The following is a 25,545-nucleotide window of genomic DNA, read 5'->3' on the forward strand; positions in this document are numbered from 1 at the left end:
AGGGAGGGAAGAGGGAGGGAGGGAGGGAGGGGGAGAGAGAGAAGAGATAGAGATAGATAGAGATAGAGAGAGAGAGAGAGAGGAGATGGAGGACAGACACCAAGAAAGCAAGATCTTCATCAACATGAGCAAAGCTCACAAGAACTCACAGAGACTGAAGCAGCAGGCACAGGGCCTGCATGAGGCTGTACCAGGTCCTCAGCATATATATTACAGCTTCCAGTGTAGTATTTTTATGGTACTCTTGTGTGTACAAACAAGTGGGTCTCTGCTTCTTGTTCCTTCTCTTGGCCTCTTTTCCTTCTGTTGGTTTGTTCTGCCCAAATTTGATGTGATAGTTTTTGTTTTCTTTTTATATTGTGTTATTTTTAATATTATTTCTTAGAAGCGTGTTCTTTTCTCATGAGAGGCAGAAAGGAAGGAAGGGCTAGCAGGGGAAGGTGCGTAGGAACTGGGAAAAGCAGAGGAGGTGGTGACTCTGATCTGGAAAAGTAGAGGTGATGGCGACTCTGATCTGAATATATTATGTAAAAAATAAAAAAGAATCTATTTCCAAAAAAGGGAGAAAAACAAACAAAGACAGGTCAGGCTGAGAAAGCCAGAGGGAGCAACAGTAGGTAGCAATCCCACAATGGCTTCCACATCAACTCCTGCCTCCGGGTTCCTGCCTTGTTTGTGTTCTTGTCCTGACTTCCTTCAGAGGTAGACTACAGATGTGAAAGCATAAGCCAGATACACTCTTTCCTCCATGCCTACCCCAAAAAGAGAAAGAACGCGCACTCAGGCAGCCTCTGACTTGTCAGTGAACAGTCTTGTTCCTGGTTTTGTTTCTTGCCTCTGTCACTTCCTGGAAGCCTGTCTCCCTAGAACAGCCTTCTGCATCCGAGGAAGACCATCTCGACACTGTGCAGGTCTTTGTGGTTTTCATCTCCAGCCATGTTTAGCAGCAGCGATTGGACAGCAGTGTTCTGTGGGTCCTCCCCTCTGCCTGTGACTCGTACCGGTCATAGAAGCAGTAGTGGCGATGCCAGTCTGTTTTCTATAGCAGAGAGTGTTCTGTACAAAGCTGCACTGTGCCTGTGCAGTCGGTCTGGGTCTGGCAAAGAGAATACAGTGAAGCCCCTTCTCTTTCCACCAAATGATTGCAGAGCTCTCTGTACCTGCAACCTTTCTACCCTTGCACTCAATCTTAAAGCCAGCGTTTTGCAAGGAGGCTGGATGCAAGCTAGACACTATATTAAATTGTACTGTTATTTAAGATGTAATAAAGTAGTTTGGTACATAAAAGAACATTCCGTTTTTCAGGATGATGATGGGACTTTGTAGCATTTAGCACACATTTACTGGGAGGCAGTCAGGTGTGGGTTGGGACTGCTCTAAACCCAACTTCTAAGAAGTTGCCTGTAGTCTTCTGAGCAAAAGAAGGATCTTTTTTCTTTCCAAATTACAGGCTTTGGATGGGCACCTAGTGGCCTAAAATATGCTTTCGATTTCAGTGTGAGACAGGGTCTTGCTATACATCCAAGGCTGGTCTCCAGCTCCTCATCCTCCTGCCTCTGCTCCCTACGTGTTGAGATTACAGTGTGAGCCTCCACATCCCACACTCCACTTCCTGCAGTCTTTTGTTTAGAATCTGTAGACACCGGCTGTTTCGTTTGAGTGTTTCTAAGCTGAGACTCTGTGTCCTGTATGTCCGTGCTCACTAAAGCCAGGAACTTGAACACTAGGCTCTTGGTGCTTCGCAAAGCTTGATAGAGCTCCAAGGCAGGGCGTCCGGTGGGTTTTCACTCTCCCTAGCTCTCTGTGTCAATAAAGGGTTAGGGAAAGTACTGCATACAATTGTCGATGAAAGAAACATTAAGACTTAATCTAAAAAAAAAAAAAAAAGACTTAATCTATATGGTGCTGGTGATGTGACTTTAAAGAAAGAAAACAAACAAACAAACAAACAGTCATGTAAAACTGTGGTCTGTGGACTACAAGCAGTTTTAAGTAAGTGCTCACCACACCTGATATCGTAAATTCAATTTATATTTATACTTGAGTTACTTGTAGTTACTGGCTAGCTAGAGAAGCGGTGGGTTTATGGGTAGGGTATGTAGTTTCATTTCCCTAGATCTTAGGCTTTCTCAGCTCCAAGTGCCACATAAAATATGAAGGAAAGCACAGGCCTTCCTATGCAAGCGCGCACAGAGGAGGTAAACACCACACTGCTCGAGGATTTTTAAATCTGGCTGTTTGTTCTGTTTATCGTGGAAGCTGTTAAACACAGCCCATACCTAATGCCCTAGAGACAGTGGTTTTGGAGAGCCTCAAGGAATTCTAATGTCTTGTTAAATGTTTGGATTTTTGGGGGGCGGGCAGGAAGCAGAGGACTCCATCTCCTCTATCTGCTAAACCAGTTTCTCTCTGATTCCTGGGTCACTAGTTTCCCTGCTAATTTAGTGGGCTCTAAGAGGACCCCCAGAAATAGCACATGTCTTACTTAGTTAGGGTTTTCATTGCTGTGCACAGACACCATGACCAAGAACCCTTCTTATAAAGACAACACTTAATTGGGGCTGGCTTACAGGTTCAGAGGTTCAGTCCATTATCATCAAGGCGGGAACATGGCAGCATCCAGGCAGGCATGGTGCAGGCAGAGCTGAGAATTCTACATCTTCATCTGGAAGCTGCTAGCAGTCTATCAGCTTCCAGGTGGCTAGGATGAGGGTCTTAAAGCTCATGCCCACAGTGACACACCTACTCCAACAGGGCCACACCCTCTAAGAGTGTCACTCCCTGGGCGGAGCATATACAAACCACCACAGCACCCCTTTCCTCAGTATCCCCAACACTTACTCTCTGCATACAGTAGTATCTCTGCATATTGCCCATCTGCTGTTGATATGTGCTGTGCAAACTTCCCTTCCACATCCCTGAAACTGCATGACAATTTTCCAATCCATCTTCATGCTTAATATGTCAACAGCATTCAACATGCAAAAGGAAACAGTAAAGACATCATCAGCAACAACAACAACAACAACAAGTACTGTCTGTTGTTTTGAGTAATGTTGTGTGGTCCCGGGGTTTGGCTCAGTTGGCAGAGTGCGTGCCTAGCATGTCCACAGCCCTGGGTTCTATCTCTCTTACATAAAATGCTAAGGCCTAGTGGAACAAGCCTGGCATCTCAACATTCATGAGATAGAGGCAGGAGGTTGTAGAGTTCAAAGACAGCCTGGGCTACATGAGAATCTGCTCCCCTTCTCGAAAAACACTCCACTGTATAACGATGTGGAATATAACGCACATTTTATACAAATAAATTAATAGGTGATGAAAATAGGAGATTGAGATAAGGCACAGGCAGGGATAGTCATCAGTCTCCAGGACATCTAAGTCTGTGGGGTGGAGCTGAAGGGAGGGAAAGAGAGAGAGAGAGAGAGAGAGAGAGAGAGAGAGAGAGAGAGAGAGAGAGAGAGAGAGAGAGAGAGAGAGAGAGAGGCTCTCCCAATTGAGCTGGGGGGGGGCAGGAAACCTGGAAAGGCTGTGACCCCCAGGTGGTCTCAGAGTCACCTTTAGTGGGACTGGGGGGAAAACCCCTTCCTCCAGCTGCACAATTTAAAATTGCCTCCCTAGTCAGTCATCCTTAGCTCAAAGTCGTCTTCCCCACCACATACCCCAGCTTTCCTCTGTCAACACTAGGTCATGGTCCGACTGCAGCTTCCCTACAGCCCCTTCCTCAGAGCCACTGGTGCAGACACCCCCTGGTGTTATCAAGGGGACCTGGTATCTGGACTAGGCTCTTCCCTCACCCCAGAGTTGGTTAGAACACTGCCTGTGAGCCTGGCAACCTGGACACATGAGACGCGCAGGTAGAAGGCTCTCAAACTCAAGGCTGGCCTGGATTGTGTAGTAAATTCTAGTCCAACCTGGGCTACACCAGAGGAGGATAAAGGAAGGAAGGAACAAATAAATAAACAAACCTGCCTGTGTGCATACTGCAAATTGCAGGGTTAGGGCATGTACCAAAGTGTGTGAGTCACAAGACAATATTAGTATTTCTACAATGAAATCAGTTCATTCACCTGCCAATCCATCTCTTCTGACAAAGGGAAAAGTGAGCGCCCTGCTCACGCATGGCTTGCAGGCTCACTCATGCCAGTGTCTTGCCTTGAGTGTGTATTCTGGGTCTCCTCCAGCATGTTGGTTAAAGCTCTGGTTTATAGGAAGCACACAGGATAAGAGAAAAACAAGATGACTCATAAGGAAGTAGCTAGATAAGTTAGATGAGAGCATTGTACAAACAATGCTCTTGACTCTTTGAAAGGTCAATGTCATAAAAATAAAAACATGCGAGTGGTCTACAGGATCAACAGAAAATAACCGTATGCAACGCACACAGTTAGATGATAGTCTAATTCAAGAAGGAAAAAAAAAAAAAAAGCAAGTGTTGCCAACTGTGACTCAAAGCCTGGATAGTCCAGCACCGGTGAAGCTAAACCAGGTAGTTTCTGAGTTCAAGGCTTAACTAGGCTATGTATCAAGACCCTGTGAAAGAGAGGCTGAAGGGAGTTGGGAGGAAGGAAGGAGAAGGAAGGGTAAAGAAGGGCTGGAGAGATGGCTCAGAGGCATGCTGCTCTTGCAGAGGACCTGGGTTCACTTCCCAGCACCCACATCACACAGCTCCCAACCGCCTGTAGCCCTTTCTCCAGAGGACCCCACCTTCTTTACTGGCCTGGCCTCAACAGGTGCCTGCACACAGGGGGCGCACACACATACACATGAGTAAAAATAAACCCTAGACAGTCAGGGCTATACAGAGAAACCCTGTCTCGAAAAACCAAAAAAATAAAAATAAATAAATAAATAAACCCTAAAGTAAAGAAAGAAGATTTTTTTTAAAAACAAGGAAAGGAAGAAAGAAAGAAAGAAAGAAAGAAAGAAAGAAGATGCATTTGTTGTATTAGTCTATGTGTGTGTTTTGCCTACATGTATGCCTCTGTGCAGCAAGTGAGTACTTTGCACCAATGGAGGTCAGAAAAAAGAAAAAAGAAAGAAAGAAAGGGAGGAAGGAAGGAAGGAAGGAAGAAAAAGAGGAAGAAATAAAAGAGTTTGAGGTAGAGAACAAGAAAGAGGAATACAATGGGGACAAACTGGAATGTGAACTGAGTGTTACATGACATAGGCAAGTTACTGTTGATTCTGTGAGGTGGAAGAATTATAATTGTTAGCATACTTATGAATGAAAATGGAGGTGTGCCTGGTCTACTAGAGGTAAAATGTCAAGTGGCCAGAATTTTCTTTTTTGCAATAGTTTGGCCGAGAAAATAAAAATGATAAAACAAATATAAAAAATGTTGAGCATTGAATCTTGGAGGTTGAAATTTGAAAGCACTTTGTGTCGCTCTCTCCTCTGTATTATTTGAAATCTTTCAAAGAATGGTTGAGGAGCCAAACTTGCTTTGAGCAAAGAATTCATCCTTCTCTCCTTCCTTTCTCTTTTTTTCTTATTTTTCCTCCCCTTCCTTTTCCTCCTCCTCCTCCTCCCCCTCTCCCTCCCTTTCTCCCTCCTCCTCTTCTCCTTCCTCCTCCTGTTCTTCCTCCTCCATTTTCTTCTCCTCCTGAGACTGGGTCTCATATATCACAGGCTGTGGAGAGCGGTAGAACTGGAGAGGCATTCACCTTGACAAGATGGCGCCTACATCCGCTGTCGACTCCTGGTAAACAACTGTTTGCGCATGTGCATAGAGTGAAAAGGCGCCAAGTCACGGCCCATCCCGGGGCGTCACATGGGGTGATGAGCAAACAGCCAATCATGGGCGGACACACCGCACTGTGCTGTATATAAGCAGTGCCGATTAGTGGCTCGGGGTCTTCCTCTTCATGATGCAATAAATGCTTGCTGTAGAAGGATCCTAGTGTCTGTGTGTCTTCTTGCTGGCGAGACGACTGCGCGCTACAACAGGCTGTGTAACTGTTGGTGATCTTGAATTTGAATCCTCCCGCCTCCACCTCCCAAGCACTGGAATTAGGGGTGTGAGCCATCATACCCAGTTTTATGTGTTGCTGGTGCTGGAAGCTAGGGTTTTGTACAAGCTAGGTAAATAGTCTACCAAATGAACCACACTCTGGCCCCATCCTTTCCTTCCTTTCTTATTATTTATTTTTATAGTCTGGGCTGGAACCCAGGTCCTCATGTATGCCAATCAGGAACCATAACACTGAGCTACACTGCTATCTAACTGTTCTCTAATTTCCTGCCTGAGCCCCACAGCTTGAGAGTCCGTGGGAGACCTTGTACCTTCCTCCTGCTACTGAGCTGAGGCTCACTGAGGTCAAGAAGTATGGCTTATTTGCTCACCCCTGAGTCTCTTTGTCTAACCACAGTCCCAGGCACACACAAGGGCTCTGTAAACACTAGCACACTCTTGTGTGCTGGGCACTGAGAAAGCCTTCAGTTTTAGTCACTTCCCCAGGGACTTGCAGTGGTGGCCATTAGCATCTGTCTTAGTTTGGGTTCCATTGCTATGAAGAGACACCATGACCAAGGCAACTCTTATAAAGGACAACATTTACTTGGGGCTGGCTTACTGGTTCAGAGGTTCAGTCCATTATCATCAAGGTGGGAACACAGCAGCATCCAGGCAGGCATGGTTCAGGCGGAGCCAAGAGTTCTACATCTTGATCAGAAGGCAGCAGAAGGAGATTGTGTTCTGCGGACAGCCAGGAGGAGACACCAATTCCACACAGGGTGGAGCTCTGGCATAGGAGACCTCAAAGCCCACCTCCACAGTGACACACTTTCTCCAGCAAGGTCATACCTCCTAATAGTGCCACTCCCCATGGGCCAAGCACTCAAACACAAGAATATATGGGAGCCAAAATTTAAACTACCATAGCATAGTATAGACAGAACAGTACAAAGAATGTTAGTAACCTGCCCAAGTGGGACCTTTAAGAGGAGCAGAGTTGAGCTTGAATTGGGTCAAGTGAGCCTGAAAGCCTGGCTACTGTGTCCAAACTGCTTCTCAACAGTTATTCCTTGAAACCTGGATGAGATGGGTGGGAACAACCATTAGTAGGCAAGAAGCTAGGCCTGGAGGGAGCACGGACTGCCCCTAGAGTGGAGCAAGTTAGAGTAAAGCTGCTTTTGTCTTCTCATTCAGACATTTGCTTATCAAATGGTTCCTTGCCAGGGGGTGGTAACTCAGACCAAAGAGACAGCTAGCTGACTGCTAGCTGGGTCAACCCCTCCTTCTTGACTTCCTGATTATCTTTAGCTGCCCCATCCATAAAGCAGACCACCACAGTGATAGGTGTTAGTCTTATACCCTGGGTTTGTTGTCACAACTACATGGGTTAATGATAGAAAACCATTATGTTTTGTTTAGTTAGGGATAGACTCCAGGCTTGTGGCGAGTGAGGTGAGTACCATACAGATGAGCTACGCCTCCGGCACCACAGGAAACATTATCAGAGAGAGTGCCTGGTTCAGAGTCAGTTAGTGCCTCCTTCCTAATTTTACAATTCATACATTTCACAATAACTCCAGAGCCAGGCTTGCATCCTGCAAACCAAATTCTGCTCTGGAGCACACCCCTAAGTCAGGGACTCCAAGTTTCCATTCCTAGATCCTTCTCCTTTAAAAATGCAAGTATCGGGGCTGGCGAGATGGCTCAGCGGGTAAGAGCACTGACTGCTCTTCCAAAGGTTCTGAGTTCAGATCCCAGCAACCACATGGTGGCTCACAACCACCGGTAACAAGATCTGATGCCCTTTTCTGGTGCGTCTGAAGACAGCTACAGTGAATTACACAGGAGCGAGCCAGCGGGGCTGGAGCAAGCAAGGCGGCAGAGGTCTTGAGTTCAATTCCCACACACATGATAACTCTCGGCCATCTGTACAGCTATAAATAAATATATTTTTTAAAAATGTAAGTATTGACTTCCCATAATCCTCCCTGGATTCCCCTACCTACCCCTGTCTTCTCCTCTCTCTTCTCTCTCCCTTTGCCCCTGGTCCCTCTTCCCCCACCCCTTCTCCTATCTACTGCACGGCACAAAGAAACTTAGACGTCTGGTTTTTGTTTTTCTTTTTGGTTTTGGGTTTTTATTTTTGTTTTTTGTTCTAACCAGGCTGACAAAAAAAGTCACTATATAGCTCAGGCTATACTTGAACTTCAGGCCATCCTTCCTCCACCTCTTCAATGCTGGCATTACAAGCATGAGGTACCCTACCTGGCCCAGCCTTCCATTTTTATCACTTCTTGTTAAGTCTCTCCAGCTGTAAAATGAGGCTTCCTGGCTTCTTATCTGGCCAGGTGAGGGCTGGTTCCCTGGGCCCCAGTGGATATTGACCTCTGCCAGGACAGCCACCCTCAACACTATCAGTACCCACCCCAGGTGCCAGCCCTGCTATATTGGACAGCAGGAGAGTGCATGAGGTCTGGAGCGGCAGCTGCAGCCTCTGCAGTCTGGACCAGGCTGGCTAGGGTCCAGCTGGCTCCACAGCCTGCGACACTTTTCTACACAAACTGGTTTCTCCCTCTGGCTGGCAGCCCAAAAAGAGTAGCGCAATTCACTCCCAGCCCGAGGCTGGGGAGGCTCTAGCTGACTTTTCTAGACTCCCAGGATTATACCCCTTGGCTTCCGGGAAGCCAGGTTGTGTGCAATACCCAAGCTTTGCTGCTAGGTCTTGCCTGGTCTCATTGAGAAAGCCTCTGGAAGATCGGAGCCAGAAGCTGGGTTAGCCAGACTCTCCTTGTTCAGCGGCAGAGCTACCCTGGAGGAAGCGGGATCTCTCTAAGGCTCGGCACTAGGGTCCAGGAGGAGCCAAGAGACCCTTAGCTCCGTGTCAAGACAAGTTCTTGGCTGTGCTGTTCCGGGAGCTGGCAGAAGACAGAGCTGGCAGTGGGGTAGAGCAAAGGCTAGAGTGGGGACACAACAGCTAAGGAGGCCTGGAGGCCCGTGTTCCCTCCATGTCCTCAGCAGCCCAGGCTCTGCAGTCTTCTCCCCTGTGGTCCTGTTAAGTTTGTTTTCCACTGTGAAGGTCTGTTATGATTTGGAATGATTTCTCCCTTCTCTGGGCCTCAGTTTCCCCAACTGTCCATACAAGGCAGGACTGGATTATTTCTTTCAGGAAACTCTGCTTGCTCGGTGTTGAGCCCAGCGAATACCTGGCTGAAATGTATCTGGGGGTTTTAAGGAGTGAATGCTGGAGGTTCTACATCACATGGGCGAAAGACCCCATCTGCCCCCAGATCAAGAAAGGGCTTGGCAGATCCGGCCTGGCGGGGACCAGCGCTCTGCATCTCCCTGGCTCAGTGTCGGCTTAAACAAGACCTAGGTTCTCCAGGGAAGGTAACCCTGCTAACCCACCAGGCTCCTGCCGCGCCGCTCCCGCAGCGGAGCCCAGCGCAGGAGTGTAACTGGTTCCCTGGCAACCTGGGAGGAATCCAGCCGCAGCTACAGGCTCTTCCTCTCCCCTCCCACCGCCTCCTACTGCGGGCGCCGGGGGCGGAGGCTGCCAGCCCATTATAAAAAGCAACCGAGGCCAGCGGCGAGTGACTTCTGGAAGCTGCGACACGGCCCAGCCTCCTGGCCCGCCGAATTCCTGCACTCCAGCCATGGCTCCCTCGCCGCTCGCGTGGCTGCTGAGTCTGGCCGCGTTCTTCCATCTGTTCACTCAGCTGGCGGGTGAGTGAGTCCCGATCCTACCTGGGGAAAGGAGGATATGTTGGGGTACAGACTGCATCTCCCTAGGGAAAATAGGCCCCTTGCTTGTCCCAGCCACCCCAGTGGCTACTGGGGTGGGAGTCGGGGAGACACCTCCAAGGGTTTATGGGAGGCACAAGGTGTGTGGGGAGGAGAGTGAGGGCTCGGAGAAACCTGAGCAGGCTCCTGGCTGACGGACAAGAGCTGGTTCTTCCTACTGAGGTTAACTATAACCTGTATAAGCCCTGGCCCAGGGCCAGGGAATAGGTAGGACTTTCTCCTGCCCCGTTGTTCAAGGCCCCCAGGAACAGTTAAGGTCAAGGTCACTGCAGCTCTCGCATGGGGCTTGTCTCTTGTACTGGCAAGCAGGCTTGTCATCTGCCCGTGTCTCCCCCATCATCCTGGCCACTTCCTCCAAACCCAGCTTAGAAAATATTTTGTCTCCACAGACTTGCTTTCTGGAGTCCACTACCTGTTAGTACAAGGTGTAGACATTCCTAGGGACGTAGGAAAGATGGAGACCCAGAGATAGAGATCTGTCTGAGGATGCTCAGCCAGCACGCAGGGTAGGAGAGAGGGATGCCCAGGGACTTAATGAAGGAGAGACCAACGGCCTTGCCCACCCTCTCTGTTGACCATTCCACCTCCGTTAACCTCTAGAGCTCCATCCTCAGGGAGGGCCGGGGCAGTGGTCGCTCAGAGTAGGTGGCACTCTGTCTTAGGGGGCAGAGTGAAACTGGAAGAATAAGAGCCAACCCCCAGCTTCCAGGATATCTCCATGGAACTAAATCACCAGTGCCACAGGGAGCTGGGTGGGTGAGTGGGTGAGGGTGGGGGTGGGGGGATAAAATGGTGCCCGGCTGTATGCTGTCTGAGCCCTGGCCCTCAAGCTGGAGATATTTGGAGGCAGTGAACACTGGGAAGTAGGAGTCAGATGGAAGTTGCTTTGCCATCACTTCCCTGTGTGTCCTGGAGCAGGGTCTTGACTTCTCTGGTCTCAACCGTTGCATCATTCATTGCCTCACTGGTGAGAAGGCTCCAGTGTCTAGGGGGACATTTTGGAAAGTGCATGTGGTCATAGTGGCAGGTATCACTTTCACTAAGCATATAGGGAAGTCCTAGACAAGGCTGGGAAGGGAACCCAGAATGTTTGCCGTTCGAGGACCCTAATCATGGTTGCTGGCTTTGCTGGGAGACAGGGCAGCAACATGATGCAACCTCAGGGAACCTCAGTTTCTTCTTCCCTTAAATGAGGTATTCAGCTGGGTTCACCCTGGAGCTCCCCCACAGTGGGTGTGTGTGTGTGGGGGGGTTGTCTCAGACTTTAGGGCTGCTGCAGGCTGGTGCGTGGCTGGTGCAGGGCATCTGCGTCAGTCCCCAAATGTGGGTCTGCAGGGCTGTGTCAGGCGATCGTTCAGCGCTTTATGTAACAAACCTGCAAATGCAAGTTGGAGCAGGGAAGGCTGCTCTCCAGCACTGACGCATTCACTCCCACTCAAGTCTCAGCAAGAAAGAGAAAAGGAAAAAAAAAGAGAGAGAGAGATCTGCTTTCAGCTGTTACAGCCTGCTTCCCCCATCCTCAGTGGGGGTGGAGGGGGACAGAGGCGGACAGCTCCAGTGTCAGATCGAGGGCCCTATGGATTTAATTAGAAGCTCCCCCGACTTCTCTGCTGGTAGAGGTTTTATATGCCATTAAGCACTTCTGCATGCATCTCGTCCATTCATTCAGCAAACACAAGTCGGACACCTGCTGTGTGACAAGCACATTTCTGGGTGCTAGGACCACAGCAGGGAATACAGGGGCCACGGAGCCCAGCTCTCAAGGGTGCTGAAATTTGGCTGCAGTGCAAAAAATAAACCAGTAAGCCATTTGATCTATTAGAAGGGAAAAGCACAGGAAGGGAGGGGTGGCTTAACTTGTGTTGTTTGCTTGGTTTTTGTTTTGTTTTTGAGACAGGGTCTTTCCATGTAGCTCTCCTCCGTCTCAGCCTCCTGGGAGGGGCCTATGAGAAATGTGTTGTTCCATGCCTACATGATGTTGACATTATCTGTGGGAAGAAGGTTGAGGAATGGATGAGCTCTCTATAGGGTGATGGTCCTTCTAGGGGGGATTTGGCAATTTCCAGAGACATTATTATTATTATTATTATTATTATTATTATTATTATTAATTATTATTATTATTACAAATGTCCCAATATTTTCAGCTCCTGGTGTAGAATGCACAGCATCAGCCCCCTCAACAGAAAATGAGCAGGTACAAAATGCCATTGAGAAAAGCTGCCCCAGGGCCCTCCCAGTGTGTCTTAGCAGTCCTTCAGGGACAACCCAAAGCATACTTCTTCCAGGAAGCCTCCCCTAATTTCTCCTCACATTTGAAAGTTATCCCTCATTCCTGTAAATCCTAGGGTGTTTGTGAATGGCCAGAATGTGAGGCTTTACCAGGATTATGCAACCGTGGTGTCTAGGAAGAAAACCAGCTCTGCCACTAACAGAAGGCTGTGCTTGCAGTGGCAAGCGGCTGAGCCCTCTGATCCTCAGCTTCTACATCCATCCATAAGAAGAGGATAACAATGTGCTCTTTGCAGGGGCTGGGAGTTTTATTAACTCTCTTGCTTATTACTTCTTGTATTGAGCAGATATGTGTGTATGCTGAACACAGGATCTGAAACACAGTAGATTCTCAACCCTGTTCTTCATCATCAATCATTTGTATCTTACCTGCCCACAGATCCAGGATCCTTCTGTAGGCAGAGACAGGCCCTATTAAGACCCCTACTCCTATTCCACACCATCCCCACCACCTCACACACACACCCTAACCCTGCATGCCTCACAGGATCCAGCTCAGGGCCTGGCAAGAGGGAGGAGCCAGCACTTGGTTGCCTCAGTAAACAGTGATCACTCCAAACACCAGTACATGTAGGAGGAAGTGCTCAGGGTTAAAGACAAAGGGCTCTGGGCTGTGTATATACTCAGAAGTAATGAAAGCCAGTGCAGGCTGACTTAAGAAATGGATGCATGGAAGGATGGATGGATGTGTGGATGGATGGATGGATGGATGGATACATGGATGGATGCATGGATGACTGGATGGATGGGTGAGTGGATGACTGAATGGATGGATACATGGATGGCTGGATAGAAGGATGGATATGTGGATGGATACATGGATGACTGGATGGATGCATACATGCATGGATGGGTGCATGGATGACTGGTGAGTGGATTAGTAACAGGCAGTGGGTGAAAAGAAATTGATGGGTGGGTGAGACTTTGAAAGGGTGACAGGCAGACAGGTGGGTGAGTGGATGGATGGGGGAGGATGAGCAGGAACAAGAAGAAGGCTGCTAGAAGAAAGGAGGTAAGTAAGAGGATAGAAAGATGGGTGAATGGATAAATAAATGGGTACTTAGATGGAAGGGTGGGTGGACGGATATATCTAAAGGAAGACAGGTAGATTGAAATATTACTTCTTTTATGAGTTTTTACTGAGTGCCCAGGTTGTGGCCAGCTGAGATAGATGCACAGTAGCGGGAGGCAGACACAATGCATCTCTAATCCCTCGGCTCGTTTAGGGGACAGTAGGTGGCTTGCTGCACAGAAGTGCTGCCTCCCTTTCTAGAAATGGGAACTGAGGTCTGAAGAAGGGAAAGTCTTCTCTCTGTGATAAAGCCATCCTGGGAGAACCACGTTCTGATCCCAGCCAAGGGCTTTGTGGCCCTCACAGCTCTGCAGGCAGTAGTGCTCTTCTCTATCCTAGTTGGGGGTGGGTCTTCCTTGCCACACAACCTCCTATCTCAGGTCATCCCATGATTTCCCCAGGAAGGTATCTGCCAGACCCATGCAAGGTGACCACCAAGCTACTCTCACCCAAGACTTGGGAAGTAGGGGTACAGCTGAGCTATTCTTAGGTCTACTGGGGAATGGAGGAGGGTGACGAGTCTGTACTGTCATTTGAGGGAGTCTGGGGGAGCAGAGACCAATCCTAGTGTTGTTCCTCAGGAACTACCCACCTTGTTTTTTGAGACAAAGTTTCTTTCCTGGGATCTGGAGCTCACTGACTGGTCTCTACTGACTGGCCAGTGATCTCAAAGAACCCGCCTATCTCTGCTTCTCCAGTATTGGGATTACAAGCACACGCTATCACGCATGTTTTTTTACATAGGTTCTGGGGAATCGAACCCAGGTCCTCAAGCTTGTGTGGCAAATACATCAGCTACTGAACCATCTCCCCAGCCCTAAACTGGGACTTTCATATCCTAGTTCTTAGGGGAGAGAAGACAGCACTGTAATTCAACCAGTGAGGTCAGGAGCTACCAGGGTTGGTCTTTTGATGACCCAGCTCAGACCTACACCCAAAGCTTCCTTTCTCACAAGGTAGGGTGGCCCATGGCGATGGGGCAAGGAGTTGGTTAGAAAGCCTGGGTGGAGCCTCAGGATGGAGCCTCCCCTCAGAGCACTAGACCCCATGGGGAGGTTGAGGGAAGTGGCCTACCAGAGGCAGGATCCAGACTTCAGCAGGAGATGGGTAGCAGGAGAGTGAGAGGAGATGGAGGAGCTAAAATGGTTGGCTAAACACTTGGAAGACACAAGGATGACCATCACCAAGTGACAGAAGAGCAGGGCCCTTGGAGCCTCTGGGGGTAATGTAGGAATCTGATATGCAGGTGGTCTTAGGCGACCCCCCATGAAAGGGCCATTTGGCCTCCAAGACATCACGGCGACCCACGGTTGAAAACCTCTGATCTAAATCTCCAGCAGAGTGTCCTATCATCTGCCCTGGTGTAAACTCATGGAAAATGGGCGGGGTGGGGGAGGAGAGAAGAGCTTGGGTTCTAGATCTGGGTAAAGGCTATGTCAAGCATCTAGAACCCAAGACTCCCCAGGAAGTCGTGTGGAGTGATCTGACGCAGCTTTTAGAACTTGGGAGCCTAGTTGCTCTTCAGCTCCACTAAAACACACTGCTTGTGCGCAGTACTTACACACATATGGATGTGCAAACATGCTTTAGCTCGTCGAGAATGACAGAATTCAGGAATATAGTGGTGTGCGTGAGTCTGCACTCAGCACGACCCCTAAAAAAGGAACTAGCCAAAGCCAGTATACACCCAGGCATTCCTACAAGACCACCTGCATATCAGATCCCTAATAGCAGCAAAACTACAGTTATGAAGTAGCAACAAAAATAATTTTATGGTCAGGGGTCACTACCACATGAGGAACTGTATCAAAGGTGGCAAGCATTAGGAAGGTTGGACCACTGGTTTAGACAACGCAGACTGACAGAAATAGAATGCAAAAAAAAAAAAAAAAAAAAAAAAAAAAAAAAAAAAAAAAAAGTTAAATGTTTATATCAAATAACCAGGTTTATCCACTCACAGAAATCCCTGCTATGTAGCTATCTGCATGCCCGTACCCCCTACTTTGCCCCCACCTTTTCTCCTGAACTCCTTATCCCAAACTCATTCTGCAGAACACAGGGGAACCTGCTCCCCTGACACTCACACACTTCCCCAGGAAGGTGAGCTCTCCTGTTCAGCACAGGACCTGATCACATATGGGGAGGAGGAGGAGGATGCATGTGTGATTGCTGAGCGCTGGCAGGGCAGGCAAGGCCAGGGTGTGGGACAGGGCCTGAAGAGCGGGACCACTCCACCCATTTAGGCCAAGTGACAAAGGGCAGATGTCTGTCTCCCTTAGATTCCTCTCCCCTGCTATGACATCATTTTAAAAGTTAAACATTTCTGGGCCAGCAGTTGTGGCTCACACCTTTAATCCCAGCACTTGGGAGGCAGAGGCAAGCAGATCTTGGTGAGTTCAAGGCCAGTCTGATCTACTTAATGAGTTCCAGGATAGCCAGAGCTACATAGAGACCCTTGTCTTAAAAAATAATAACAACAAAACCAAATGCTTCCTAGGTTTCAGGCAAAAGGAGGTTTATAAATACAGGTTACTTTTTATCAGTCCAAAACAACCCCAGAAGCTGAGACTCTTGCTGTCTGGCAGGTTCTCAAGGATTGGGTCAGATGTGGGCTCTGGCTTGGGAGCATAGCCAAGAGAAGCTGAAATAGGGATGGGGCACCAGATACCCAGGGGTCCTATTGACTGTGAGCCTCTGTGGACTCAGGTCAGCACCTCGGCATGGCGAAATGTAATATTACGTGCAACAAGATGACCTCTCCAATCCCACTGACGCGGCTCATCCACTACCGGCCGAACCAGGAATCCTGCGGCAAGCGCGCCATTGTGTAAGTATCACTCTCAACCCCTGAAGGCCCTGGGACATCCCTGCCCCCCCTACCCCCCACCTCACCTCGGGCTTCCTGCTAAAGGCCTTAGCAAGTGTGGGCCTCACAGACTACCTCGCTGACCTTAAGGTCAAGTCAGTGGTAAACAACAGAGGTGGGAAATGGCTTCCTGGATGGCCCACTGTGGTCCAGGGCAGCCCTCAGGATGGAGCCCCCCCTCAGCACACTAGACCCCATGGGGAGGTTGAGGGAAGTGGCCTACCAGAGGCAGGATCCAGACTTCAGCAGGAGATGGGTAGCAGGAGAGTGAGAGGAGATGGAGGAGCTAAAATGGTTGGCTAAACACTTGGAAGACACAAGGATGACCATCACCAAGTGACAGAAGAGCAGGGCCCTTGGAGCCTCTGGGGGAAGAAACAGGCCCAGTCAGTCATTTTCTGCCTGGCCAGTTTGGTCCCTTGTTCCTTCTGGGGCACATGGTGAGTACTGCTGGTTTGCTCAGTCCCAAGTCCCTTCCCCAGCATTGATGGTGGCCCCTAGAGAAGCCTCAGCCATGCAGGAAATGATCAGTGTCCTTTTTAACTAAGGCTCTGCTGACGGAAGTCCAGCGTTTCCTGTCCCTTAGACGGCTCCCCCAAGGAGTGAGGTTCAAAGTACATTCCTGCCTGCTCGCTCTGCTTCCCCAGCAAGGATTGCTTCTTCCAGATACCCCCCCCCCAAATACTTGCCTCTCTCTTCTAGAGAAAGTAGAAGAGGGAACCTGAGACCCTTGGGACTGCCACAGCTCCCCAGTTGGGCACGTTTTGTCTGTCTATCTCATTTCCACAGTGACTGCCGTGTAGGGTGTGTGTGAGCTGCAGAGACTGTAGCGTGGAATGTGGGCTCCAGTCAGCTCTGAGCTGCTGTTGGGACCATGCACAGCCTCATGGGAAGCTCGAGACAGGAACCACACTCAGAGTCCAGAGCCCCTTACCTTGATAGCAGTGATGTGGTTAACACTGCGGTCATTTCTAAATCTTACAACCCCCGACTCTGACACTGGGCACTTTCTCTAGATAGTTTACCCTTTACTTTGCTTAACAATATCACAGAAGTAGGATCCCCCATTTGCCTGGGACTTTCCTGGTTTTGAAAGGGGAAGTCCCTCAGGCTGAATGCTGAATGCCACAGTTCATCTGAGGTAGAGGGTTCCCCTCCGGACCAAAGGCATTTATGTGTGTCTCAGCCAAGGACTAGGAGACATAGGGGATGGAGTGGTCCCAAACCTCATGCTAGCAAGCCAGGCCAGCTTACCAAAAGAGCGTGTACCCCACACCACAGCAGCCTGGCTGTCTAGAATCTGGGCATCACCAGCCCCCTGTTTTCCTTATAGCCTGGAGACGAGACAGCACAGACACTTCTGTGCTGACCCAAAGGAGAAATGGGTCCAAGACGCCATGAAGCATCTGGACCAGCAGGCCGCTGCCCTGACTAAAAATGGTGGCAAGTTCGAGAAGCGAGTGGACAATGTGACACCTGGGATCACCTCGGCCACCAGGGGACTGTCCCCATCTGCCCTGGTGAAGCCTGAATCAGCCACATTGGAAGACCTTGCTCTGGAGCCCACTACTATTTCCCAGGAGGCCCGGAGGCCCATGGGGACTTCCCAAGAGCCACCAGCAACAGTGACTGGATCATCTCCCTCAACTTCCGAGGCTCAGGATACAGGGCTTACCACCAAGCCTCAGAGCACTGGAAGTTTTGAGGCGGCTGCCATCTCTACCACCCTTTGGCCGAGTTCTGCTGTCCACCAATCTGGATCTAACCACTGGGCTGAGGAAAGAGCTACTGAGTCCCCCTCCACTACAGCCCTGTCTCCTCAGGTGTCCACCACTTCACAGTCAACCCCAGAGGAGAGTGTTGGGTCTGAAGGCCAGCCCCCATGGGTCCAGGGACAGGACCCCAGTCCAGAGAAGTCTCTAGGGTCTGAGGAGATAAACCCAGTTCATACTGATATTTTCCAGGACAGGGGCCCCGGCAGCACAATACGCCCCTCAGTGGCTCCCATCTCCTCTGAAGAGACCTCCAGCCCAGAGCTGGTGGCCTCGGGCAGCCAGGCTCCTAAGGTAGAGGAGCCCATTCACGCCACGGCAGATCCCCAGAAACTGAGTGTGCTAATCACTCCTGTCCCTGATTCCCAGGCAGCCACCCGGAGGCAGGCAGTGGGGCTACTGGCCTTTCTTGGTCTACTCTTCTGTCTGGGGGTGGCCATGTTTGCTTACCAGAGCCTCCAAGGCTGTCCCCGCAAAATGGCGGGGGAGATGGTAGAAGGCCTCCGCTACGTCCCCCGTAGCTGTGGCAGTAACTCATACGTCCTGGTCCCAGTGTGAGCTGCCTGCCTGCCTGCCTGTGTCCAGAGTGTGATTCAGACAGCTGTCTGGGGACCCCCATCCTCATACCCACCTTCATCCACGCTGTGGAAAATGGGAATGGAGAAACTGGATCCTCCAGGGGCCATGTGCTCCAACCCCCGAGGGGTGGCCCTGGAGGCCACCCTAGACCAATATTCACTTACCAGAGACAGAGCAGGTGACATTTCCAGCTCCCCTATATTTGAAAGAATCCTCTGCTGCTGGCTGGTCAGAGGGGCCCTTGACATCCCAACTCGAGTGAACAATTATTTATTGGATTCCCAGTCCCTGCGACACCTGTTTCCTGTGCGCACCGTGGTCCATCCATCTCACAAGCAGCAGGCCAGGCTTATCTGCCTGTCCCCCTGACCTCCTTGTGTCTCCTGGCTTTGCTGCAGTCTCCAGCTCCTTCTCCTCCCCGGCCAGCTGCGGTGCTATCTGCCCTATGGTCTCCCTATCCCCTGTACAGAGTGCACCACCTATCACCACCAACACCGCGTTGTGTCTTTTCTTGCATGAGGTTAATGCTGTGTCTTCTGGAGCTCTCTGGGAAGGGAGACGAGCTTGCGCAAGGGTTTAAAGTGTTCCACCCCAGACTTGGATGTGCTGTGAAGGCATGCTGTGTCTGAAGGAAGGTCCCCACTCGGCTACCCGGCACAACAAAGTGCCCCACCTGTAAAAGAAAAGAAACGTGGCCCAGAGCTGGCAATAACCTATGGCCCTGACATCATCACTTTCTCTGAGATCTTTGTCCCCATCCCTGGATGCAACCCCCAGCCCTTATCAACACTAATAGTCACTGCCATTCCACTGGACCACTGCTTTTGTACCCTGAGACTGAGGGCTGGCAAGGGGTGGCTTGAGAGTGCAGATCCCACCTTGTAGACCCCCAAATGGAGGCTGGGTTGGGAACTTGCAGGAACAGAGGCCAACTCAGAAGGCTCCCCTGTGTTCTCACTAGGCACCCCCCCCCATGCACCAAGGTGACAGTCACAGGTCTGAAGAACAAGCCACAGAAGGAAGATTAGGACAAGCCCCTGAGAAGTAGAGAACCCAGGGTAAACCCCTGGAGTGACCACACACCCAGTTTCAGTTTAGGGACTTGTGTATGTGTGTACTTGCACAGTCCAGATCATTCAGAGGCTGCCACGGTCCTTTCCTATATCTGAGAGCACTGTTCACGCCAAGAGCTCACCTTTGCCCCGCTGCAGGCAGGGCCAGAACTCCCATAACATTCTCCAAGAGCCCTGTGAAGTTTTCTAGAAGGGACTCTGCCCTGGGCACAAAGTGACTTCTGAAGTGTGGGGCAGAGGGGAGGAGCAGCTGAGCAGCACCCCAGCGGGAGCTGAACCTGCAGGCCACGCCCCTCGGGGGGGCCCTCGGTGGCAACTCTCCCCACCCTGATCTGAATAGCTCTTCGGAGCCTCCCAGAATGACTCACTCCTTGATAGGTGGAATCTTAGAACAGTTGGCTCTGTCCCAGAGTGAGGAAGCCAGCCCCATGGTGACCCTCCTCCTGGGAAGCTTGTGGGAAGTGCTGGTCTGGCTCCACAGTACTAGTTGTAAGCCTGACTGAACAGCAGCCCGAGTGCACTATATCCTGGCTCCTTTGGTGGGGAGCCTTCAAGGGTTGGGACACCCATTGTCGGACTTTGTTGGTTCCTTCCTCCCCCAGCAGAATGTGGGCCAGAACAATCTGAGGAGGACTTTGGAAGGAGTTGGTTGATCCTTTAGTTGTTTTTCAAGCATCATTATCAATGTCTGTGCCATTTTGTATTTTACTAATAAAATTTTAAAGTCTTGTGAATCAAATAAAAGAAGTTTTCTCTGGGGTAAGCCTTGGGCGGGGGTGGGGAATGGAAGAGGAGAGGGGGCAAGTTCTGAGACCCTGTCTCTAACTCACTTGCATCAGGGGCAGAGATTTTCCCAGAAGGCCCTGAAGATGGGAATGAGGAGAACTGGGCCCTGGCCTGGCTCAGTGCTGCCTCTGTGTGTGTAATGGTGAGCCAATACCTTTCACCTCTCTGGGCCCCTATACACGTGGGTGTGACTGGTCTCTTGGTCTGCCAAGACTCGGGATCCCTGTGGGTCCTACTCAGTGTCCAGGAGCCGCCACCTTGATGTTACTGTCACTTATATGGTGTCCACATTTTCCTCTACACTGTCTCTATCCATTCCTGGCTCATATAAAGATGAAGAGGGACTAACTAGCTCTTCTCAAAAAAACCAGGAAGCTCATAGATAGGACCCAAGTGTGAATGGCTCAGTGGCCCTCAGCTTTTCAGTGTACATTACTAGAGCTGCAACATACAGTTGTACAGGTTGAAATAGCACAGGGTTATCTCAGGTAAGGTCCAGCCTATGGAGTCTGAGTTACTCAGACTGGCTCAGGCAGGTCTTATAATCCTCCTGCCTCTTAAGTAGCTAGCATTACATATTCTGTGGTTATTAAATGTCAGAACATCTTTCTATCTATAACATCTTAGGTTCAATCTCTACATTGTAGTTTTAAAACTGGAGGCAGCAAGGGGCTGGGGAGAGTTAAGAGCACCAGAGCTCTTGTAGAAGACACAGGTTTGGTTGCCAATACCCACATCAAGCAACTCACAGGGGATCTGATGCGCTCTCCCCCAGCCTCTATAGGCATCCTCACACACAGGCACACACCCACACGCATACTCGTAAAGTAAAAATAAGTAAATCGTTGAAAATAAAATTAGAGACAGCATTTAAAAATTGGGAAGTTGGCCACATACACTCATTTCCTAAATTCTCTGTGACTCATACAGGACCCCACAGGCCTAATGTTCTCTCCAGGTGACAGGTGGGGGCTGGGAGTGGGGTTACAGCCTGTGCAGTGAGCTCCCTATGCAGCTCAACCATCTCCCACTCTCTGCGCTCACTGAAACCCAACAGGTGCCATTTGTTGTCACCTATGGTAAGGACATTGTTTTGGAGACCCTGTCTCTATCAAAAACAGATCAACGCAGACCAAGATCTCGACGCTTCCTGCTTTGCTTGGGCCTCCCTCGCCCCATCGTTTCCTGCCCATTTTCATCAGGAGCAGAGATCTGCAGCTCCTGAAGTATAGGGGCTATCTCCCCACGTCCATGAAAGCTGCAGTCGGCTCTCCCTCTGTGAGGGGAGTTCTTCAGGCAGACCTGCATCCTCCTGACCCAATTCCCACACCCAAATAGGAATCGCCACCGTTTGTTGTCCCAAGCTTTTCCCTGGCTGGAATTTTTGGAGGTGTGAGTGACAACTTGAACAGTTTCAGGAAGAGGAAGGGAGTCGAGAAACCTGGATCCCAGTCCGAGAGGCTCCCTAGGGACCTCAAAGTGCCTTGCCGTGACCTCTCATTTTCCCTTTCAGTTTAGCAATTCCCATCGCCAATTCCAAGTTTGAGATGGCCATTATTCTGAAACCCCGTGCAACCGTGCTGATAATAGACACTCTTTCTTCACAGTTTCCACATGCCAGGCCGTGTGCCAAGCTCTTCCGGCGGTGAGCTTTACCATGAGAGTAAAGTTTGCCAAGGATATGTGAACTCAGGCTCAGGGGCATAGCTCAGTGGTAGAGCACCTGGTTCATTCCCAGACCTGAAGATGTGTGTCTCGTTCCAGTCTCTTGCAGAGCTGGCAGGTGACCAAGCCTTTCTCCAGAGTTCAAATCCTAAGGAATATGTCCTTAGGCTTTGGGGGTTTGAGGGTTAGTTTTGTTTATTTGTTTGTTTGTTTGTTTTTTGAGACCAGCTCTCCCCTAGTGGCCCAGGCTGGCTTTGATGGTGTCTTCCCGACCTCTTCCTACACTGCAAGGAGTCCAGCAGAAATAAAGATGCAGAGCAACCTTCCAAAACCTTGATGGTCTTCCCTCTCTCCTCACCTTTCCAAGTGCCGTCATATGTGCCGCCATGCCCAGCTCCACACTGTTTCTATAAGCCACAATTGAGCCACAGATTTGTAAGCGTGCAGACTCCTGAGCCCTCAGACCTCCTGCCCTCAGCCCCGGGAGTGTAGGCCCGGGACTTGTGCCATTAAGCTACAACCCCTCCCCTTCTCCCTTTGCCTCTATTTCTCACTCAGCCAACGTTTTAGGGCCCACTGCAACAGGTACACCCCTTTCCCTCTCCCCAGCTCACCAGGGAACCGAGGCAGTAGCCAGCCTCAGCCCTTCCACTTTAGCCCCATCGCTCCTGGATCTGTGGTCAACTTCTGCATTCTCCAGAAGGGCGAGGCCAGACAGAAAAACACACAAATGAATAGCTGGGAATTTCCAGCTTTGAGCGGATTAATAGATGTTTTGGAGTGTGTGTGTGTGTGTGTGTGTGTGTGTGTGTGTGTGTGTGTATGCACGTGCTACATGTAGTATATGTGTTCAAGCATGGTTTGTAAGTGGGTTCAGCTGCTCAGAGGCCTCAAGGGCCCATGCACATGTTCAAAGTACATAATGACTTCAAGGACCTGAAGCAAAACCTAGTTCTAAAACAAAACCTAGTTCTAGGCTGGCTGGCCTGAACCAGAGTCAAGTTCAGCGACTAGGAGTCCCGAGGAACCTCTGTAATCTCAACCCATTGCAGTCAGTGCCTCTACTGCCAGGTGAATTCCAGAGCAGATGCCCTTCCTTAACCTCCAGGTGACCCTGCTGTCCCGAGGGGGCAGAACAGTACTGCTCAAAACGAGCACTTTGTCTCTAGCAACATAGGGACACATTAGAACATGGGGCTTGTTGGCTGTGCAACTTTGACCCAGTTCCTTGCTTTTCTCCTATATAAAACAGGAATGAGAACTTACCTCAAAAATCTTTTTTTTTTTTAAGATTTATTTCATTTATTTATGTGTATAAGTACACTGTAGCTGTACAGATGGCCATGAGCCATCATGTGTGTGGCTGCTGGGAATTGGACTCAGGACCTCTGCTGGCCCTGCTTGCTCTGGCGTAGCTGTCTTCAGACACACCAGAAGAGGGCATCCAATCTCATTACAGGTGGTTGTGAGTCACCATGTGGTTGCTGGGAATTGAACTCGGGACCTTCGAAAGAGCAGTCGGTGCTCTTACCCCTTGAGCCATCTCTCCAGCCCCTCAAAAATCTTAAGATAACTCTCACCAAACATTTAAGACAAGTGATTATGGCCAGTGGGTTCCTAGCTAGTAACTAGAACCAATGATCCATATTTCCACATGGTTTGAAATTACACACACGTACACATACTTTTGAGACTTGATCTTGGGGCCTGAAGAAATAGCTCAGTGGTTAAAAACACTTGCTGCTCTCCTGGAGGACCTGAGTTCAGCTCTCTGCACCCATGGCAGGAAGCTCAGAATGGCTCACAATAGTTCTCAGGTTCTGATGCCCTCTTCCAGCTTCCAAAGGCACCATATCATATACACATGCTCACACACAAAAATACACACATAAATAAACAGTAAAAGGAAACTTCAAAGAAGAAAAAAGAGAAAGTCTCACATAGGGTGGACTAGCCTTGAACCTAACATGTAGCCAAGGGTGATCATGAATTCATAGTCTTCTTGCTTCTTCCTCCCAAGTGCTGGGATTGCCACCATCCTAACTGGGGGCCGGAGCTGGGCATCACATGTAGCCCAGGCTGACCTCAAACTGCTGGGCACAGGATCCTCTCAGCCTCCCAAGGGTCTGGGAATATGAGATTTTTTTTTAATTAGCTATTCAAACAAGACTATAGAATTACAGGGTGACCATAAATAAATATAGTCGTCCTGGTCTTCAGGGAAGTAAAGAAATACCATGGTGTCGGATCCCAACACTAGAGAGGCAGAGGCAGGAGGATTACTGAGAGTTCAAAATCAACCAGACCTAGAGGGAGATGTGTCTTGAAAAAAGAAGAGGAAGAGAAAGCAAAGAGGAGGCAGAGGGAGGAAAGATGGGAGGAAAGGGGCATTATGGTATTATTAAGCAGATAACAATAATCTCTAACTTGGGGCTGGAGAGCTTGCTGCTCTTTTAGAGTACCCAGGTTCAATTCCCAGCACCTACACAGCCATTCATCTATCACTATCCCTAATTCTAGGCCCAGATTCCCAGGGAATTGGATGCTATCTTCTGGCCTCCACCGGTACTGCAGGCACATGGAGCACAAATACACATAAAACAGAAATACATAAAATCTCAACAACAACAACAACAAAAAGAATAATCTGCAATTTGTACCATTTCCCCCTAAGCCAATACTTTCTGTTCAAATTGATAGTCTTCTCCTCTCTATTGTTTTGAGCTTGGTAAAGCAAAACTTATTGAATCATAAGTAATTCAAACCAGACTATCAAGATGCTTGGACAGAAAGAGAAGTTTGGAAGGTTTTTTTTTTTTCTTTTAAGTCTTCAAGTCCTTGGAGACTGGGGTTGTTATTAATGTTCCTGGTTTGCTGCCTCTCAGGCACATGACCTGGCACTCCTCTTGGGCTGGTGGGCAGCTCTGGTAAGTGAGATGGGAAGCAGTGTGTAAACTTGGCAGAGTCTGAGGCTGCTGAGTGCACAGACATGCACCAGAGCTCTCTGCACAGTAGGGAACCAATGGAATCTAAGTGACTGAGCCCTGCTCGGAAAGCCTTGTTCAAGGACGAATGCCTGAGCCCTGTAGGCGTGGCAAACCCATCCCGGGTGAGACTCAGCCTTCCTTGAGTCCAAGTGAGTCAACAGGGTACAGAATATGCCCACTGAAGCTTTCTCTCCCCGACTCCCCTGTTTATGACCCAAGGGCTGCTCCCCTGCAGAGCATGCTCCTACTAAGATTAGTTAAACATGCCTTCTTGTTCAGCTGTACACAATAACCCTGCTTCTTCATTTATCTGTATGCAACAACCCCACCTCCCCGGTCAGCTGTATATCCACTAAGCATACTGAGTTTTGAGAGGTGATGGGGCTTTGAGTTCTGGGGGTGCTGGGGTTTCTCCATCACATATTTCTGTCATTTCTTCATTGCCCCTAGTTAGGATTCTGGGACTGACTGACGCTGTGTACATCACCACTGTCCCACCCTCTACAATATTCCAGGAAGTACCTGGGTCAGGGAGCACCAGGGACATGGAACCTCTGGCTGTGGAAGAGAGTCCAACTAATCAACATGCAGAGTTAGAACAAATAAACATTTGTGGTTTTAATCCGGGAGGTTTGGAGGGTTCTTATGAGTCAGCATAACTGGCCCATCTGGTTAGCTCTGACGGCATCAAGAAA

General features: G+C 49.5%; 1 protein-coding gene across 1 annotated transcript; it reads left to right on the forward strand.

The window, feature by feature from the left end:
- The first annotated feature begins 9,472 nt into the window (after positions 1 to 9,472).
- On the forward strand, positions 9,473 to 20,147 carry Cx3cl1 (C-X3-C motif chemokine ligand 1). The gene is made up of 3 exons (XM_031340920.1): positions 9,473 to 9,680; positions 15,829 to 15,949; positions 17,322 to 20,147. Exons 1-3 carry the CDS (start codon positions 9,611 to 9,613, stop codon positions 18,316 to 18,318), a joined length of 1,188 nt encoding a protein of 395 aa, XP_031196780.1. The 5' UTR covers positions 9,473 to 9,610; the 3' UTR covers positions 18,319 to 20,147.
- Positions 20,148 to 25,545: the final 5,398 nt, after the last annotated feature.

The sequence above is a fragment of the Mastomys coucha genome, unplaced genomic scaffold (assembly GCF_008632895.1).
Source record: "Mastomys coucha isolate ucsf_1 unplaced genomic scaffold, UCSF_Mcou_1 pScaffold22, whole genome shotgun sequence".
NCBI classification, from domain to species: domain Eukaryota; kingdom Metazoa; phylum Chordata; class Mammalia; order Rodentia; family Muridae; genus Mastomys; species Mastomys coucha.

Excerpts from the sequence above, each read along its gene's own strand:
- Cx3cl1 (XM_031340920.1), top strand. The coding sequence starts at position 9,611 with ATGGCTCCCTCGCCGCTCGCGTGGCTGCTGAGTCTGGCCGCGTTCTTC. Across the intron at positions 9,681-15,828 it reads TCTGTTCACTCAGCTGGCGG|GTCAGCACCTCGGCATGGCG; the intron begins GTGAGTGAGTCC and ends CTGTGGACTCAG. Across the intron at positions 15,950-17,321 it reads TGCGGCAAGCGCGCCATTGT|CCTGGAGACGAGACAGCACA; the intron begins GTAAGTATCACT and ends TTTTCCTTATAG.